This window comes from Notothenia coriiceps, unplaced genomic scaffold, assembly GCF_000735185.1.
Source record: "Notothenia coriiceps isolate Sejong01 unplaced genomic scaffold, NC01 NC01_scaffold00038257, whole genome shotgun sequence".
Lineage (NCBI taxonomy): Eukaryota > Metazoa > Chordata > Actinopteri > Perciformes > Nototheniidae > Notothenia > Notothenia coriiceps.
Window position 1 is genome coordinate 40,367 of NW_011370958.1, and position 19,802 is coordinate 60,168.

General features: G+C 42.5%; 1 protein-coding gene across 1 annotated transcript; it reads left to right on the forward strand.

The window, feature by feature from the left end:
* Positions 1-53: 53 nt before the first annotated feature.
* ankhd1 (ankyrin repeat and KH domain containing 1) lies at positions 54-18,490 on the forward strand (the record flags this gene model as incomplete). Its single annotated transcript, XM_010797699.1, has 28 exons — positions 54-497; positions 3,281-3,434; positions 8,884-9,040; positions 9,262-9,409; positions 9,870-10,017; positions 10,099-10,332; positions 10,457-10,551; positions 11,021-11,176; positions 11,794-11,875; positions 12,086-12,277; positions 12,381-12,490; positions 12,967-13,054; positions 13,411-13,538; positions 13,631-13,774; positions 13,901-14,003; positions 14,127-14,389; positions 14,616-14,888; positions 14,993-15,410; positions 15,519-15,658; positions 15,774-15,885; positions 15,984-16,129; positions 16,230-16,372; positions 16,786-16,999; positions 17,125-17,300; positions 17,637-17,799; positions 17,889-17,984; positions 18,092-18,208; positions 18,322-18,490. Coding segments are annotated over exons 1-28 (4,648 nt in total), but the record flags the coding sequence as incomplete, so codon positions are not given.
* Between the last annotated feature and the right edge of the window lie 1,312 nt (positions 18,491-19,802).

Here is a 19,802-nt window from a genome sequence, read left to right on the forward strand (position 1 = left end):
GGATTTCCAACAGAGGCGGTCGTTCTGAGAAACAGTGCGTATCGGGTTAGGTTGTTAGAAAGTTAATGGCTGGGGGAAAGAGATCCTCCTCAACCCTCGCTTCGGGAGAGTTTCTGGATTCCCTGAAGTAAAATCACGCAAATATCCAAGAAGAAAGAGCTTGGACGGACGTTTACGTCACCAACTAGCTCGTGAACACACGTATTGTGAACAGAAGTATGCAGGATGCAGTAGCCGGGACGGCAATGCTGACGGACGGCTTCGAGGACGAGATTGACTCGGTGACTCCTCGCTCCCCAGTGGCAGGGATGGGGGTAGGAGCGACACCAGGAGGAGTCGGACTAGGGGGCATTGGGATTGGTGTAGGCGGAAAGAAAGTACGTTTATACGGCGAACCAGGTGGGCCTGCAGCAGAAAGACTGGATTTCAAACTGGCGGCCGCGGCCGTCCTCTCCTCGGGTCCAGGATCCGGCAGCGACGAAGACGAGGTTTCAGAGGTAGCTACGCTAAGCTAAGCTAGTTAGCTAAGCCTAACCAGAGAGCTAGGCAACATTCCTCTCCTAGCGCGGCTAGCTAGCGAGTTAGCTCGCAGTTGGCAACCACCCCCTCCCAGGCCGCTGAAATTACGTAAAATAAGCCAGCACTTTACCCTAACAACACCTCCTGTCAGTTCAGATGCTTATGGAGTGTTTAATGTCGATAATGTTTGGTGAAGCACAAGCAGTTGTTCACGCTGAGCGGCTGAAATGTTTTATTTATGCAGCGCAGGCTGTGACCACGGCCTAGTTCGGGTGGAAGGGACGACGGCCTCGTTCGGTGCTGTCGTCTCGTAACACCCATCACAAGTTTGCAGCTCTACCAGCAGCTTTCCAGACACAGAAAATGGAAGATGCTCGTTAACCCGGGGACCTAAACGACCAGCTAACTATCTGCCATTTCGTAGTTGTGGTGCAATTACGTCACTTTTCCAAATCATGTAAATTAACTCCGATCGTCCGTCAGCTAACTTTTCGATACGTATAGATTAAGCCCGTTCCTCTCGAAACTCGTTGAAATTCTGACAGGAGGTGTTGACAAATAAACCAGTCAGGTATTTTCATCCTTCGCCTCTTTTTGTCGGATAGTTGCCACCACTGTGTCAACTTGATTTGCGTTGTCACATTTGAGAGCAGCTAGAGTTTATGTTGAGAGGTGTCCAACTTTCCATGTGCTGGCAGTCACACACGGGGACAGGTGTGATGGCATCTCCTCCTCAGCTAAACATACTTTAAACATGTAATACATTTACTCAGATGTATACATATTTGATAGAGAACACTTGTCGCTAAATGACACATTTGTCATGTCACGTTATTGTGAAAATGGGACAAAACCCCCTATTTGGGGATTTCTGACAAACATAATCAAGAAACATATCTTTTACATTTCTTGTCTAATGTGAGCTGACATATGGAAGATGTTTTGATTTTTCAGTCATGCTATTGTCAGGTAATCTTATTTACCATATCATAAGACTGCAGCAGACTCAGGAATGGAACTCAGGAACGACTGCTCGATACAAATATGATTTGCACTAATCTATCAAAGGTCTCAGTTTAATTTCATTTTAATGGTAACTTAATATTCCTTGTTATCTAAACGACAATGCAGTAGTGACTGTCAGAAAAATCATCAAGGAGTTTGAGGAAAAAATGGGCACTGCTGTGCAATGCATATTATATTAATATATTACCGGAGGTATCTGAAACGCACTACAGCCATGACAGTAAACGTGTCAGCTTATACCAATGTCAACATAGCCTGGTCATGTCTGTCTTAGCATCAGCTGTGTAGTAGTACAATGAGATATCAAGTTGAGACAATTGCATCTAGGGCTGCTTAATTGACTCAAATGGCAAAGATGTGTCCTCTCTGTCCTGTTTCTTAGCTCACACAGCCTACCTCTGAAGCCTGAAAGGGGGCATTTGTTGTGGTGTTTTACTCCAGTGGAGAACTCACTGCTCTGGGCAGCAGCTAAAATCTGAGCCCCAGGATTAAGCAGATGCCATTCTAGGCCTTTCCAGCTCTGTGGATACAAACACTCTGGGAACTGTAGTTCATTAATAGTGGAGACTGATGTCCATTGTTGATTATAAAGGCCTTCGTAGAACTACATCCCCCATGGTTTGTTTTGGCTCTGCCTGCCTATAGTATAGCTGAATTCCTCCACATTGCTGAATGCTGACTTTTCCCCAACATTTGCTCCATGGGCCTGGCCCTAAAAGCCTGCTGCAGCTTATGGATAGTCATAGACATATGCTATTACTGTTTTCAATTTGTTTAGCAAATTGTTGAATGATGTGAATGTCTAATTCATTCCAAATCTTGTTGTTAATGTTTTAAAAGGTTACTTTGGTGCAAGGCTGAGTTAGTTCTAATGTCTGGTATTTGTCATGCTCAGTATACCTGGTTTACCTAACAGGATAAATGAGTGATTCAAATATTTCTCCAAGATAATACAGTGTTTGTTAGTCGGTATGAATCTAACGGTGAATGTTATGTATTGTTGTAAATAGAGGTTAATATACTTGGGTACCAAGACGAGGATGCCCATCTAGATTAAAATATACAAACCCTTTTTCCCAACAAAGTTTAATTTTAAGGCAGATTTGTTTTGGTTTTTATGGATACATAATGAAAATGTGTCGTGAGTAATTTCCTGAACTACCTGCGGCGCATCTAAGAACTTGGCGAAGTCCTATCACTCTTTAATTCTGTAATATTCTATGTTTAGCACACGTTTTAATTGTGGTAGTGTTATTGTCAGATGGAAAACATGTTATTATTGCTTTATCTGTACATTTTACTCTACAGTGACATATGGGAGTATAGCTGTTATTTATACGGTAACAAAATAAGAATGGGGAATTGAATAATGAAACATTTTGTTGACTCGCTTGCTTTTTTTTGAAGAATAAAATGTTTTTAGTACATGATAGCTGACAGGGTCGAAGCTCAGGTATGAGACTGCTGTTCTGGAGTTGGGCAGCTGAATCTCTCCATGTGTGCAGGCTTTTGAATTCCTTGCCTTTCCGCCCTTTTTATAGGGAGTGTGGTAACACTTCTATTACAAATAATGGAAACAATAAGGAATGCAACATGATACACGTACAAATGGTTTAACACTTTCCCATAAGTAATTCTCCTCAGATACTGGTCAAGTTTTAGACGGGTTAGAAACTAAACAGCTGTCAAGCGGCTAATGCTTTTTATTTGACCCTCCTCTCTGTACGTCTTGCAGGTGGAGTCATTCATTTTGGACCAGGAGGACCTTGATAACCCCATCATGAAGACGGCTTCAGAGTTGCTTTTATCCAGCGCCACAGATGGAGTAGATTTGAGGACGGTAGATCCAGAGACACAGGCTCGACTTGAAGCTCTACTTGAAGCTGCAGGTATGAATGCTTCGGCTCAACTTCATTCAGCTTAACTTGACACTTGTTCATTTGTAGTTGAGCAGTACCTCATTGGCCACACCTATTTTTCCTCCAACCATTCGTAATTTGTGCTTAAGTAAAACCACGCCTTTTGTGTCTCAGCCGCCCCCCCATCCCTTTCAATTCCCAACAATGGTTGAGGTCTTCGTTTGTATAAGGCCTCCAGCCGAAATGGCACACAAGGAACCTGCCTGTTCTGCTGGGGTCATGTCAGAACCTAGTTGGAAAGTGATTTTGATAAATTAGTTTGATTAGAACTTGTAACCCAGGTGTAAGAAGGTCTGTGTAGATTAATCCGTTAGCTGGGTGTCCTGCCCTCGTTTGGGCTTATGAACATTACCGGGTAGATTAACGCTGCAACGCGCTTGAGCCTGCACAGCATGCAGAGAGCCTGTGTTGAACGGCTAATGGCTAATCTCATTCTATTGCCCTTTCTCCCCGGCCAGAGGGAACAGAAGAGTTAGCAACTTGTGCTATCTGTCTGCTTAAGATCTGTCACAGCTGGCATAATAATAATTATAATAAAATGATATTTTCTAGGTGATTTGTGAGCTCTCTGTATAGTATTAGCAAGGAAAGAGTGTCTTTGTTTAACGGAGGTGGCAGGAAGAACTGGACTGCCGCTCTTCATTCCCTGTGAACAAAGTATCCAAATACCAAGCCTGTCAAGACAATCAGCAGTTCACCAAGCAGCTTTATGAAGGTGTAGGAAAATATACATTAAATATCTTTAATTTCAATAGATTCTTGGGACAATGCTGAGTTCATGTATCTAGTCGGGTGTGCATAGTTGTGAAATAGGATTTAAAATAGAATAGATGACATCATGAACATCTTTAAAAATAACATTGAATATAAACAAAAACGGTTTACTGTAAATATAATACAGGAGCTAAAGCCCTTACATTTTCTGTTTGGGGATCCCTTGTTGTTCCATATTGGTGAATGATATCATGCAGGCATGCTTCTATGAGTGTGTATATTACATGTCCTGATATCAATTAAATATAATTCATATATCTTGTTAAATCTCAGCAGGCAAACTACGACATATTAACTCCAGTTTCCTTAGCTTTTAAAAGAAATGCGGGCAGGGTTTTTGTACAAACCACAAACAATGATTTAAAACAATGACTTGGTGTTATGTAGTACTGTGATGATTCGTTGGATACAAATAAGCAACATTTAGAACCACTCTTTAAGGAAAAAGAAAATCCAAACTGAAATATAATAAAATTAAACAAGTTATACACATAAGAATATAACTATTTAACTTCAATGTAACAAAACAAGTCGAATGTTTTCCATAAGGAAGACTTGGTTATTACAATGGTTTAACCGCCCCAAAACAAATCAATGAAGTAAAAGTCGATTGGTCAAAATAGTAAATCAACTTCAGACAGGTAATGGGAGTTGTCAATCTGATAAATGTGCGTGGTATACAACACTGGCTGGCGTTTTTAACATCTATGTCTCTGAACTGTAGTTGAACTGTAGAGCCTATTGATAGAGCTCAAAAGCGTGGCAAATAAATTATCTGATTCACGAGCGCTACAATTGCTACATCTTACCTTGAATACATCATGTCCCCCCCGTCTCCTAAGAAACCGCCCAGCACTAAAAGCTCGCATTTAAATATTTTTGTTACAGAAAATGATTGGTGTGTACAGTAAAAGCATCTTGGTTAAGGCCATCATAGTGAACATGACTCTGATTTTAAAGCTGTAAGATAAATATTTCACAAAAAGCTTTGTCATAATTTCATTAACAGAGTAATGCTAATTCAGTTTAAATATCTGAATTACCTTTTTGAATTCAGTGGTATTTGAGATGCAGTTTCAATGTTTCTCATTTGTCAAAAGGTCATAAAGTGAACTGGATACGAAGTGATGCTTCTATATAGAAACTGCTAGCTGCTATAGAAGAAAATGGCAAAAAATGTACCTAAAGATTGACCTAAGTTTTGTGGATATCCACCTGAATATCAAACATTATTTTTATCAGAAGTCATCTCACCCTTTTGAAGAACACTACTGTCTTAATCAAGTTATCACATTAATTGCGCTGCAGTGTGCATTAAAATCAAATCAAGTTTTATTTATATAGCACATTTATAAACAATTTTTGCTGTACATATAATAAAAATAGCCTACAGTAGACACTTTACAGCTAATACAATAGCACAGATTGTTCAGAATATCAGTATGAGAAAAAACGACACCCTCTATGTCGTAGTTATAGTGCTGACAGATTAAATGGTAACATCCTTGTACACTTGTATATTGGGATTAGCTTGGAAATACAATTTTATCCTCATCAGAAAGCTAAAAGCTATATATTCCCTTTATACAAAGACATTATAACATTTGTATGATCTGAACAAAAACATTTGCTATACACATCTCTCACACCTCTCATAACGCCCAACTAGATAGAAGATGATGTTGTCAGAGTTTTAGGGGGAGTAGCAGCACAGGAGCAAGCGGTTATGGGTAAACACTGTGCAGCCCTTTCATCCTGGATTTGGACTTGATTCCATAGATACAGACACCTCTGTGCCCTGCTCTTATAGGCAAAGCTCGCTCTCATGCAGATGCTTTTTGTGGCCATTAAACTGGAGCCAGCAACCCTGTGCTATTAGCATTAATGCTCACAGAGAGAAACTGAATAAGAGCAGAATTAAAAATAATCATAACCAAAGTAAATATGTGTATATATACGTGGTGGTAAATCATAAAAAACTAATTTCACTTTATTCTTACACATTTACAAATACAACCATACATCTACACTAGGGGTGTAACGGTTCACAAACATTTCGGTTCGGTACGTACCTCGGTTTTTAGGTCACGGTTCGGTTCGGTACGTATTCGGTACAGCAGAAACAATTATCACAAAACATAAAATATATATATATATTTTTTTTATTATTATTAAACTGTGAATAATGTATTCACTCAAATAAATACAAAATATAATAAACATTAAGGTGCAGCATTTCGATGAACTGAAATAATCTGTATTTGAACTTTACTGTACTAGTACTCACAAAACATAAACTATTAGTTTTGGGTTTTTAATTATTATTAAACTGTGAATATTCACTCAAATAAATACAAAATATAATAAAATAAACATTAAGGTGCAGCATTTCGATGAACTGAAATAATCTGTATTTGAACTTTACTGTACTAGTGCCTAAGCAGCCAGTTTGACATCATGACTTGCTTGTCATTGTATTTTCATGTTTTTTGAAAGAAAAATGAACTTGTCCACATTGCTTGCCGAAAGCGCAGATGTGCTGGCACTAACAATGTCTCCTGCTGTGGAGTACACCCTCTCGCTATGGACAGAGGTAGCAGATACAGCCAGGTAGCGCTTTGCTAACATGGCAACATAAGGATATTTGGCGTTTGTAATAGCTTTGGCTCGGTCTGAACTTTTTGCGAGTGGTGGAGGCTTAAATGCTAGAGGGAGTTGGGTTTGCACTTCAATCTTTTTTCTTTTGGTACCGGTGATATTCACGTTTGGGTGATGCCTTCAAATGAGTGTGCAAGTTTGATGTATTGCCAGCCGTGTAACCAATTTTAGTTGAACAATGCCGACAAACAGCTTTGGTTCGGTCCACCTGTCTTTGTCCGTCATTCTTGTACGTAACTGCGAAACCAAAATGTTCCCAAACCGGAGACTTCAATGATGCTGGAGGATTTTCGAGCTCAACTTTATCTGCGTTCGCCATTTCGACAGTTCCTCAAATTGCTGACTACATTTGAACTTATCCCTCTGACCAGCTCTCATAGTATGCCTCTCGTCCAATGAAATGACTTGCTCGCTCTATTACGCGTTGAACCCAATGTGAGCAAATTACTCTGAATGCTGCGACGCAGCACCTGAGATTACTTCCAAGAAGTTGTTCACGTTCTCAATTTTTTACGTTTAACGTTATATTCGTTCGGTACACTAAGGTACACACGTGTACCGAACCGAAGGGCCCGTACCGAATAATTTCGGTACGTGTACCGTTACACCCCTAATCTACACACAACCATGCATACGTTTTAAAAAAGGCCAAAAACCTAAATTAATTGCACAAACGCAAATAAGTACGGAAAAACCCCACAAACAAAAATGTATTTAGCGGATTATGCTATCTTTTTTATTTGAAAAAACTGGCAAGTCATCTTTAATTCCTTTCTAGTGTGACACAATTGTTATACCGGAATATTTGCGTATGCCATTCTCAAACAAACATTGGCTAAACTTCTAACTAGCCACTTGGATAGGAATGTTTCTTTTAGATTGCATAGTGTTAGAATAATGACTCTCCTCAATTGGTTTCTTTGTTTTCATCCAAGGTATTTACAATTGATCAAACTGCGTTGTAACCTTTGCTTGTTTTGGTTCAGGGAACTACCTGCATTTTCTGAGATAAACATGAAACATTAATGTTCAACTTCCTTGACCTCTTGCTTCCCTCGCCTTCGAGACTATTGCGAAATCGTAGTCTGACATCCGTGCTAAGTTTAGCTCCAGTTGCAGGGTTAGTGTTGAAAACACAGGACCATAAGGACTAGAGCTCGCTGAGGCTGAAAAGTTCAAAGCCGACACTTTTTCTTTCCACTCTCTTGTCTTTTTTCCTTCTTTTTTAACACAAGACTTAAAACAGAGGCCGCTTTAAGGCATAAACACTCGAATGGTTTCATTAGTTGGTACTAGTCTTTGTTATGTCTTCTGAAAGAGATCTTTCAGTGTAGGGCAAAAGCAATTTTAGTTTTCCTCCTGCTTGATCTTCCCCTTCGTTGTCCTCTTTGGCTTTTCTTCTTTTTCATGACACGCGCATAAACAAACACATTTTTCTCTCATATGGCATTTTGTTTTTCCACCAGCTGTGTTTTTCTCTCTTGACCACTGTCTCCAGTTTCTGTTTCTCTCACACTCACTGCCTCTTACCCATCTATAATTCACACAGAAGGAGACTTTTTTCTCTTCAACCATGTACATCCTATGTCTACTAGCTTACAGGACTAACATGACCTCCCTCACTTTGTTCATTCTGGTCACAGATTTGATTATACCTGGACATTCCCGTAATATTCCAGCAGATTTGGTCTTGTACTGTACCACTTGACCCACCCATTAAAAGAGTCATGAATCATAGATGGTGTATTTTAAGTAGTAGAACAAATATTTTAAGCCATATTAACACAAATGCTTGTGTGTGTTTTCTGTGTGTGATTTTTTTTTTTTTTTTTTCTTTCTTTCTTTCTTTTTCCTCTTTGTGTATGCTGCTACTAACCCTGGATTGGATTGGCTGGACTGGACTTGCTTCTTCATCTGGTCTGGTGTGGTTGTGCTCCCCTGTGGTTTGCCTTGCCCTATGCACCTCTGCCCTTTTGGTGTTCGGCAGGCATCGGTAAACTGTCCACTGCCGATGGTAAAGCTTTTGCAGACCCCGAAGTGCTACGGAGACTGACGTCATCTGTTAGCTGTGCCCTGGACGAAGCTGCAGCCGCCCTGACGCGCATGAGGGCCGAAAACACACTCAACGCCGGCCAAGCCGACAAGTATGTATCTCGCCCTTACTGACACTGGCATATGTCAGTTTTTCTTGCACACATAATCAAATTGTCATGCATTAATACATCCTTGTACAGTACACACGTTTTGTTCTATTTTGGGTTGCCCATACAGTATGTAAATGTATGTTTGTGCGTGTGTAAATGTGAGGCGTATGTGTCTTCACCTGTCACAGTGGCAGTAATTGTAGCAGTCTGGTTATTTTCAGCCGTAGTTTAGCAGAGGCGTGCTCAGATGGGGATGTCAATGCGGTGCGTAAATTGCTCGATGAGGGACGGAGCGTCAACGAACACACAGAAGAAGGGGAGAGCCTGCTGTGCCTCGCCTGCTCGGCTGGCTACTATGAACTTGCACAGGTACATGAAACAAAGGGTAGACTGAGAAGTTATTTAGCATAATAGTTTTTTACATTTTTCCGATGTGCCTGCACACTGTAGTGATATTCAATACAATTCTTTTTCAACCATGGGGGTAAATTGACACAATGAGTGCAATCAATTTGATAAAATATATACTTTATAAGGATATAACTTAGACTTTTGAATAGCAAAAAAACATTAGAAACATTAACAATACATTACACTTGTCTAATTATACAAACAATCAAAAGCCTCTGAGGTTGTCACACATTCCAAATGGCTAACCCAAAAACAAACTACAGTCTTCAAATAAAGATGTTTATCTAAAAATCTATACATTTGACAACACCAAAGTAAACATCCTTCAAAGAAAATGATAATGGTATGGTTAGTTGAATGTTGTGGTGAATAGCTTTCCTGCTTTTTAACTAATCATTGTTTCATCTTTCTTCCTTAGGTTTTGTTGGCCATGCATGCCAATGTGGAGGATCGGGGCATCAAGGGAGACGTAACGCCACTAATGGCTGCCGCCAGTGGTGGTTATGTGGACATCGTCAAACTACTTCTGGTCCACGGAGCAGATGTAAACGCACAGTCCTCCACAGGTAAAACCCCCTCTTCAGTTATGAATGTTTTCCTTTAAATCTCCATCCTATATGCTCATTAAACTCTCTGCTGTTTTCCAGGCAACACAGCTTTGACGTACGCATGTGCTGGTGGCTTCGTGGATGTGGTGAAGGTGCTACTCAAAGAGGGTGCTAACATTGAGGACCACAACGAGAACGGACACACACCTCTAATGGAGGCAGCCAGTGCCGGCCATGTAGAGGTGGCCAGGGTACTCTTGGAGTATGGCGCCGGCATCAACACACACTCCAATGAGTTCAAGGAGAGCGCTCTCACACTCGCCTGCTACAAAGGTCAGAACTCAAATATAGTCTGTCCTGGTGATTATCTTATTTTGGTTTCGTACCATTTACATGCTCGGGACTAATACTTTGCGGTAGAAATGTTAATTAAATGAATGATGTTTGTCCTCTGCAGGTCACTTGGATATGGTGCGTTTTCTGTTGGAGGCCGGAGCAGATCAGGAACATAAAACAGATGAGATGCACACGGCACTAATGGAGGCGTGCATGGTGAGCATCTGACCCAAACCCTTAACTAAACATTTCTCCCTCAGGGTCAGTCCACGCTACCACTTGTTTTATATTTGCTTGTTTTTTGTTTCAGTTCTTTTGTTATTTTTAGAAATACAATTGTTTTGTTGCAATCATACCAAATGCAATGTAACATAGGGGAAACCCCAACATAAATATGTAAAGCACAGGCTTTAGCATTATTTAATGTTTTATTGTAGGCTAGTCCTTTAAAATAATTGGCGAAGGGATATGCCCTCTTTTAAATAAATACATGGAACAAATGTTGTGGGGAAAGAAGATATTCTAATATTCTTCTAAATACACACCTTGTAAGTAAGTGGCTTGTGAAGAATCTCGAGGTTCTGGGACTCGTTAAGCGCGTCTTTATATTGGCTTGCTATAAAGTGGTCCCATATATTCATTCAGGTGCTTATCTCTACATTCTCTGTGTGTCTCGCTGTCCCAGGACGGCCATGTGGAGGTGGCACGGCTGCTGTTGGACAGCGGAGCGCAGGTCAACATGCCAGCAGATTCGTTCGAGTCGCCCCTCACCCTCGCAGCCTGTGGAGGACATGTGGAGCTGGCAGCACTGCTCATAGAGAGGGGAGCCAACTTGGAGGAGGTGTGTAAAGAGACGGGACACCTAAACACCAGCCATGGTTCCCACGGCTCATGGAGACTTAGTGAATTTGAGAAAAACAAATCGAGGCCTTGGAAGCATTTAGAAATAGTGCAATAATGCTTGCATTTATATTTTGTGACTGATTGTATCCTCTCTCTTTTAAATTGCTGCCTGTGAGTTTCTGTAAAGCCTGCTAGTCTGATAGTAAAAATTCCCAGTGTTGTAACAGAAATTATCCTTGATCTATGTCTCAAACAACGCCGGGTTGGGTCCTTGAATTTGAGGGAACTGGGTCTGGAAAGTCCTTAAAGTGTTTATAATTGATTCTAAAGAAGGTGTGAGAACCCTGAGCAACACAATTTAGGGATTAAAAAACAGGAGTGGGTTCTATTGTCTTTATAGAGTAGGATCGATACATATAAATGATGTAGCCGTAGAACAATTCACTGCACATACTGCAGTGGAGATTTGAGTGTGGGCAAGACATTGTACCGAATACTTGACCAGCTTTCTTCTCACCGAGGATACACAGAAGACGAGCTGCAGCACAGAGTAACCTTGCAGTGAGTCATACTGGTCTCTTTGTCTTATTTGCGGATGCTTCTGTTTGTGTCCAGGTAAATGATGAAGGCTACACACCTCTGATGGAGGCAGCTAGAGAAGGCCATGAAGAGATGGTAGCACTGCTGCTGGCTCAAGGTAAGCAAGGGTCGCTTCTACATTTCAGTGAATGGTACACTCCAGTCTCTTTTTATTTTGTGGTTTTTATCAGAAATAAGATCATTGAGAATGTCATCTCTGAAAGTTAATTCACATTTCTTTAGTCTTTTTTAAGAAAACATGCACGTTAACACTTCATGAAAACAAATAAGTTGTTAATCACTAAACTGTTCTTCATCTGTCGTTCAGGCGCTAACATCAATGCCCAGACGGAGGAGACGCAGGAGACGGCTTTGACTCTAGCATGCTGCGGAGGTTTCTTGGAAGTAGCGGACTTCCTGATCAAGGCGGGCGCAGACATCGAGTTGGGTTGCTCCACACCTCTAATGGAGGCTGCACAGGAGGGCCACCTGGAGTTGGTGAAATACCTACTGGCTGCAGGTGAGCTAGAGGACACGATGGCAGGGGGGTGAACAAAGCCTTCAAAATGTGTGAGTTACACCGCTGTGCTTAAAATGCTAATCTCTTGGTTTTTGTCATTTAGGGGCGAACGTTCATGCCACAACAGCAACGGGTGACACAGCTTTGACGTATGCGTGTGAGAACGGACACACGGACGTGGCGGATGTGCTGCTGCAGGCTGGAGCCAACTTGGTACGCCATCCTCCTAAATCCTCTTTGTAATAAAAACAGCATCTCAACAGATGTGTAATGTGTTTAGTGAGCAAATCTATTATCTGAAGCTTTTAGTGTTACTGCAGTGTTTTTCTGCTGAGTCACATTTGTATAACATGACACCATAAAAGACAGGTTACACTTGTACTTGTCTTCTCCAAGGCATGATCAGAACATTTCCTGTATGCCCTGAAAAAGACTGAACCAAAATGCTTAGGCACTAAGCCCATTTATTAAAAGCTTTCAATTGTTGCAAATCTGTATTTTTTTGGTTATGAATTATTGATCACAAAGCTAAGTAAAAGTCTAACATCTCTTGTTTTGGTGTCACGATATGTGGATCTGATCAAAAGAGCACCTCCATTTTTTTCCCCTGCATTTGTGAAGTAGCACATGTTTTGTTTAACTGGACTAAACCTAACTCTAACAAACACTTCCTCACCTCTGTCTTCCAGGAACACGAGTCTGAGGGGGGGCGGACGCCCTTAATGAAGGCAGCGAGGGCAGGACATCTGTGTACAGTGCAGTTCCTTATCAGCAAAGGTGTGTTTCAGAATTTAAATATGCTCAAGACTTTTCCTTTTCCAATATAATTACATGAGATCAAAAGCTTGAAATATGTATTTTAAACTACGGATTTAAATATTTGTAAAACAATATATGGAATATATTTAGATTATGCACTTGACCTTTTGTAAGAGTTAAGACACATGTAATGGATTTGTTGATTTTTATTTACAGTACTTTTATTGGTGTATTTTCACACTAAACCTTTCTTAAACATTTTACACAAATACCTTAGCCCTTCATTTGCTAATGAGTTTGCTTTTGTGCATGTAACAATAAGACTTGTATATCGTCCACAATGAGTTAATGAGATCTTGCCTCTTCTCTTACAGGTGCTAACGTGAACAGAGCTACAGCCAACAATGACCACACAGTGGTGTCGCTGGCCTGCGCTGGAGGACACCTGGCTGTGGTGGAGCTGCTGCTGGCACATGGGGCCGATCCTACACACAGACTCAAAGTAATGCACACACTCCGGATACAGATTAGACCAGTTTGATTTTGCAATATTTATGCACAATATAGAAACTTGCATATTTTTCTCTTTGATAGGATGGTTCAACCATGTTGATAGAAGCTGCTAAGGGAGGCCACACGAATGTGGTGTCCTACCTGTTGGACTACCCCAACAACATCCTGTCTGTCCCAGCCCCCGACCTCTCCCAGCTCACTCCCCCCTCGCAAGATGCCTCTCAGGTAAATAGAGGAGTAAATCACAATTTCTGTCAATGTTCTTATGAGGAATATATCTGTTTTTAGTTCAAGGCAATTCTTATAGTTGTTTTTGATTGTTTCAAACTAACATGTCCACTTCTGTCACAGGTTCCTCGTGTCCCATTCCAATCTCTCGCCATGGTAGTGCCCCCTCAGGAGCCAGACCGAGCCCCATCAAACATCGCCACACCCCCACCCGTCTCCAGCAAAGGTCATTATTATTGTCAAAGTCCTGTCTCCCAGTGAGTGTACTCACAAAATGGAGTTACAGACTTCATTTAGCCGCTTAGCAATCCAAATACTCTACTTATTGTTCTCTATTGTTCGAATCCAGGCGGGTCAAAACAGAGACAAGCGGCCCTTCAGCCCGGTGTCCCCAGCTCAGGCGGCCGGGGGCCTGAAGCCGAGCCTCTGCCGCCCTTCCACCTATGCCAGCCTCTGGAGTGCATTGTGGAGGAGACGGAGGGAAAGCTGAACGAGCTGGGCCAGAGAATCAGCGCCATCGAGAAGGCCCAGCTGCAGTCGCTTGAGCTCATTCAGGGGGAGCCGCTCACCAAAGACAAGATTGAGGAGCTGAAGAAGAGCAGAGAGGAGCAGGTATAATCCATCATCGATTTAAGATCGTATCCCAATTTGAATATTGTTTTCCCGTTCTTTAAGTAAGATGAATGTTACCTTTAACAATCAAGTTCACATTTAAATGTTATTTGCATGAAAAGCTTAAGTAAGATAGATGTTACCTTTTTACAAGCAAGTTAAGACTTAAATGCATAGCACCATATCAGAAGTTAGTCAACCACGGATGTGGCTGTTCCCCACTTAGGTGCAGAAGAAGAAGAAAATCCTGAAGGAGCTGCAGAAGGTGGAGCGACAGCTACAGCTAAAAACACAGCAACAGTTCACCAAAGAGTACATGGAGGCGAAGGGTTTAAAGGAGGAGGAGGAGGCCGGACAGAGTCAGGGCCCGGGCCCCGGATCGTCTCCGGCCGGGCCCCTTCCCTGCGCAGGGGCACAAGTTCACACTAGCTCTGACACGGATGAAGAGGCTAACAGAGATGGGGAGCAAGACGAGCAGCCAGGAGAGGAAGGGGAAGAGGTGAAACCTTCAGTCATTTTGTTTGTTGGTTTGTTAATCATTATGATGCTAATTCTGAGTCCCAAAGCAGTTTATTTACATGAGAGACTCCTATACTGTTTTAGGATGAGGACGAAGACGACGAAGACGAGGGCTCAGAGGACGAAGCGGACGGAGAAGAAGACGATTACCCCAAGCTTCCTCAGGTGGGCACAATCCTCTACAGGGATGGGCCTCAGCCACCACAGCAGCCTCCTCTGCCCCCCTCGCCGCAGGCCCAGCCCCAGCCCCCCCCTCTGCCTCTGCAGAACGCCTTCGTCCCTATCCAGCCGCTACCGGACTACAACCCTGCGGACTACCCGGGAAGCACCAGCCCAGAGCTGCAGAGGGTACTGGTGGGGCAGCAGATGCTGGGCCAGCAGCAACAGGGTCAACAGTTGGGAGGGCTAGGCCCAGGGATGATCCCTCAGCAGGCCCCGGATGGGCTCATGGTAGCCACACCTGCACAGACGCTCACAGACACGCTGGACGACATCATGGCGGGTAAGTGCATTCCTGTTAACAGGTGACTTGAGTTGACTCTCGAAGTGTCTTCCAAATCCCTCATCTGTATGTCACTGTAACTTTTTTACCTTTTGTTTTTTATTGCAGCTGTGAGCAGTCGTGTGCCCATGCTGAACACTACAACCTCGCCCACGCCCCTGTCCCAGCCACCCACACAGATGCCCTCAAACATCTCCTCGCCCCCGTCAGTCCTGCCCCTCTACCCCTCTGTCGACATTGATGCACATGTAAGACACGATGCCAAATTTGACTCGACAAAGCTCTTGATGTTGACATTGCAGTGAGAACATGTATGTACAAACAGTCCTCTAGCCCTGTTAAGAGTTTTTACTTTCCCCGCAGACGGAGAGCAACCATGACACAGCGCTGACGCTGGCGTGTGCAGGAGGACACGAGGAACTCGTATCTGTCCTCATTGCACGGGGAGCCAACATTGAGCACCGGGACAAAAAAGGTATGAAAGCCTCATAATAAAACATACCGGGGTATGAGTTGGAATTAAATTCATGGATTAAGAAATCGACAATTTCTCATATTGTTTGTTCTTGACAGGTTTTACTCCTCTGATCCTGGCCGCCACTGCTGGACACGTAGGAGTAGTGGAGGTGCTTCTGGATAAAGGGGGTGACATTGAGGCTCAGTCAGAGAGAACCAAAGACACGCCCCTCTCCCTCGCCTGCTCTGGGGGACGCCAGGAGGTAAACCCTTTGTCTTTCAGTAAACCTTCACAATAGTGACGTTTTCTGTTCATCTTTTTCCCCTGGCTCTCACTATAAAACTGTCATTGGTCTTGGTCAGGTGGTGGAGTTGCTGCTGCTGCGGGGAGCCAATAAGGAACACCGCAATGTTTCCGACTACACGCCTCTTAGCCTGGCAGCCTCTGGGGGTTACGTCAACATCATCAAGATACTCCTCAATGCTGGAGCTGAGATAAACTCCAGGTGAGCGACAGGAACCATGGCATTAGATTTGTTATCAGTATAAACTCTTGAAATGTAATCTAAATGTGAACAAATGATATGTTCCTGGAAGTGAACGTGGTAGCACTTTCCCAAACAAAAACATCTCTGTAAAATGTTCCTTTTGGGTTTCAGCCACACCTAGAAGTAAAACCATAGTTATTAACCAAGTTATAAATCAGGAGTGTGGAAAGAAACTAACGTACAAACCAAGGCTTTCTAGCATCTGCTACTTTGATAAAATGCCGATCTGTAAAAAGTCCAGTTGCTAAACTACAGTAAAACATTAATATACACTGAAACCTAGACCCAAGAATAGAAAGTGCTTTTGGCACATTACAAAGTTTTGTTGGCACTTGGTCTCTTAATTATTTGTTTATTCACTTTCTCCCCAGGACTGGCAGTAAGTTGGGAATCTCTCCTCTGATGCTGGCGGCCATGAACGGTCATGTACCAGCGGTGAAGCTGTTGCTAGATATGGGCTCGGACATCAATGCCCAGATCGAAACCAACAGAAACACGGCTCTGACCCTCGCCTGCTTCCAGGGGCGGGCTGAGGTCGTTAGTCTGCTGCTCGATCGCAAGGCCAATGTGGAGCATCGCGCTAAGGTAAGGGGTCCGGATCACATCAACCAAGTTCCAGACCTGACTGTTGCGTATGTAATCATCCTACACTGGCTGAACACACGATTCAGGTTGCCATCTTGCTCAGTAACATTTCCCTTCCTATTCAGACCGGTCTTACTCCTCTGATGGAGGCGGCCTCAGGAGGTTATGCAGAAGTGGGTCGAGTGCTTCTGGACAAAGGCGCCGACGTCAACGCTCCCCCTGTCCCCTCATCCCGAGACACTGCCCTTACTATTGCTGCTGACAAGGGCCACTACAAGTTTTGTGAGCTGCTTATCAACAGGTGAGTGCTTCTTTACAGGACCACTTTATCATCTTCTTTTAGCAATATTATCGCCAGTCTCTTTTGATGTGTAAATTAGATGGAAACGCGCTATCATTTTCCTATTGAGAGTTAACGCAGTGCAGGTTATTAGCTGGTCTTTATTCAACTACAGATGGTCCTTTTGTCACATCAGGTTTTACACAGTGAATGCTGATGAGATAAAGGCTAACTTACTACTTTGACGATTTAACAGGCTTCACCTCAAGATTTATCCACATGTTGCCACCTGCCTTTTCTTACCTTTAAGCTGCTATGCCTTTCATGTGACGCCAATGTCTCTTCCTGTCTTTGTAGGGGAGCCCATATCGATGTACGAAACAAGAAAGGGAACACCCCCCTGTGGCTGGCGGCAAATGGTGGTCATTTTGATGTGGTTCAGCTCTTGGTGCATGCCAGTGCTGATGTGGATGCGGCCGACAACCGCAAGATTACTCCACTCATGGCGGCCTTTCGCAAGGTGCAGATTGAACCCAAACCCTGATTGTTAGTGTGTCATTATACACTTTGGCAAGCTTTGGTTACTAATCATTCTACCTATCATTTCAGGGTCACGTGAAGGTGGTGCAGTATCTTGTAAAGGAAGTCAATCAATTCCCATCAGATATCGAGTGCATGAGATACATCGCTACCATCGCTGACAAGGTAGGTTGATTTTATTTTTAAGTCATTGGTCTCCTCTATATAACTCACAGATCAGACGAAGATGTTAGCAGAGCTTTAACTCCAGCGTTGGTTTCCTGTTGTTGTAGGAGCTGTTGAAGAAATGCCACCAGTGCATGGAGACCATCGTTAAAGCCAAAGACCAGCAGGCAGCCGAGGCCAACAAGAACGCCAGCATCCTCCTCAAGGAGTTAGACTTGGAGAAGGTAATATCAGACCTCATGGCTGGTTTTTTAGTGGTTAAAGCATTCTGAATAGGCAGCACAGAGTGGATGAGCACAAAAATAACGTTTATAAAACTCTGTCTTGTTTTCGACAGTCCCGAGAGGAGAGCAAGAAGCAAGCTCTGGCTGCTAAACGTGAGAAGCGTAAGGAGAAACGCAAGAAGAAGAAGGAGGAGCAGAAGAGGAAGATGGAGGAAGAGGAGGGGCAGAAAACTAAGGAAGACTTCTCTGAGATGCTGGAGCTAAAGGAAGATTCAGCTGATGGTAACTTTTTATGACTTTGCTGAAACAGGGTTTCAGCAGATGCCTAAAGTCTTAAAAGGCATTAACTTAATTCTTTGAAATCTAAAAATAAGATCTTATAAATCATGGGTAGTAGGATTTTACTATATTTATAAGGGGTGTAACGGTTCACAAACATTTCGTTTCGGTACGTACCTCGGTTTTTAGGTCACGGTTCGGTACGTTTTCGGTACAGCAGAAACAATTATCACAAAACATAACATATATATATATATATATTTTTTATTATTATTAAACTGTGAATAATGTATTCACTCAAATAAGTACAAAATAAAATAAACATTAAGGTGCAGCATTTCGATGAACTGAAATAATCTGTATTTGAACTGTACTATTACCTAAGCAGCCAGTTTGACATCATGACTTGCTTGTCATTGTATTTTCATGTTTTTTTAAAGAAAAATTAACTTGTCCACATTGCTTGCCGAAAGGGCAGATCTGCTGGCACTAACAATGTCTCCTGCTGTGGAGAACACCCTCTCGCTAGGGACAGAGGTAGCAGATACAGCCAGGTAGCGCTTTGCTAACATGGCAACATAAGGATATTTGGCGTTTGTAATAGCTTTGGCTCGGTCTGAACTTTTTGCGAGTGGTGGAGGCTTAAATGCTAGAGGGAGTTGGGTTTGCGCTTCAGTCTTTTTTTTTTTGGTACCGGTGATATTCACGTTCGGGTGATGCCTTTTCAAATGAGTGTGCAAGTTTGATGTATTGCCAGCCGCGTAACCAATTTTAGTTGAAAAATGCCGACAAACAGCTTTGGTTCGGTCCACCTGTCTTTGTCCGTCATCCTTGTACGTAACTGCGAAACCAAAATGTTCCCAAACCGGAGACTTCAATGATGCTGGAGGATTTTCGAGCTCAACTTTATCTGCGTTCGCCATTTCGACAGTTCCTCAAATTACTGACTACATTTGAACGCATCCCTCTGACCAACTCTCATAGTATGCCTCTCGTCCAATGAAATGACTTGCTCGCTCTATGACGCGTTGAACCCAATGTGAGCAAATTACCAAAAAGTTTTCACGTTCTCAATTGTTTACGTTTAACGTTATATTCGTTCGGTACACTTCGGTACACACGTGTACCGAACCGAAGGGCCCGTACCGAATAATTCCTGCAAGATGCTCTTTAACTAATTTCAATATTTATTTATTTTTACGTAATTTCAGTCAAACCTTTTTAACATTTATTTTCAATATATCTTACTGAATTCATATATTTATCTTATCTAATAAATCCCAACAACACAATTATATTTGTGGGTTCAACCCTC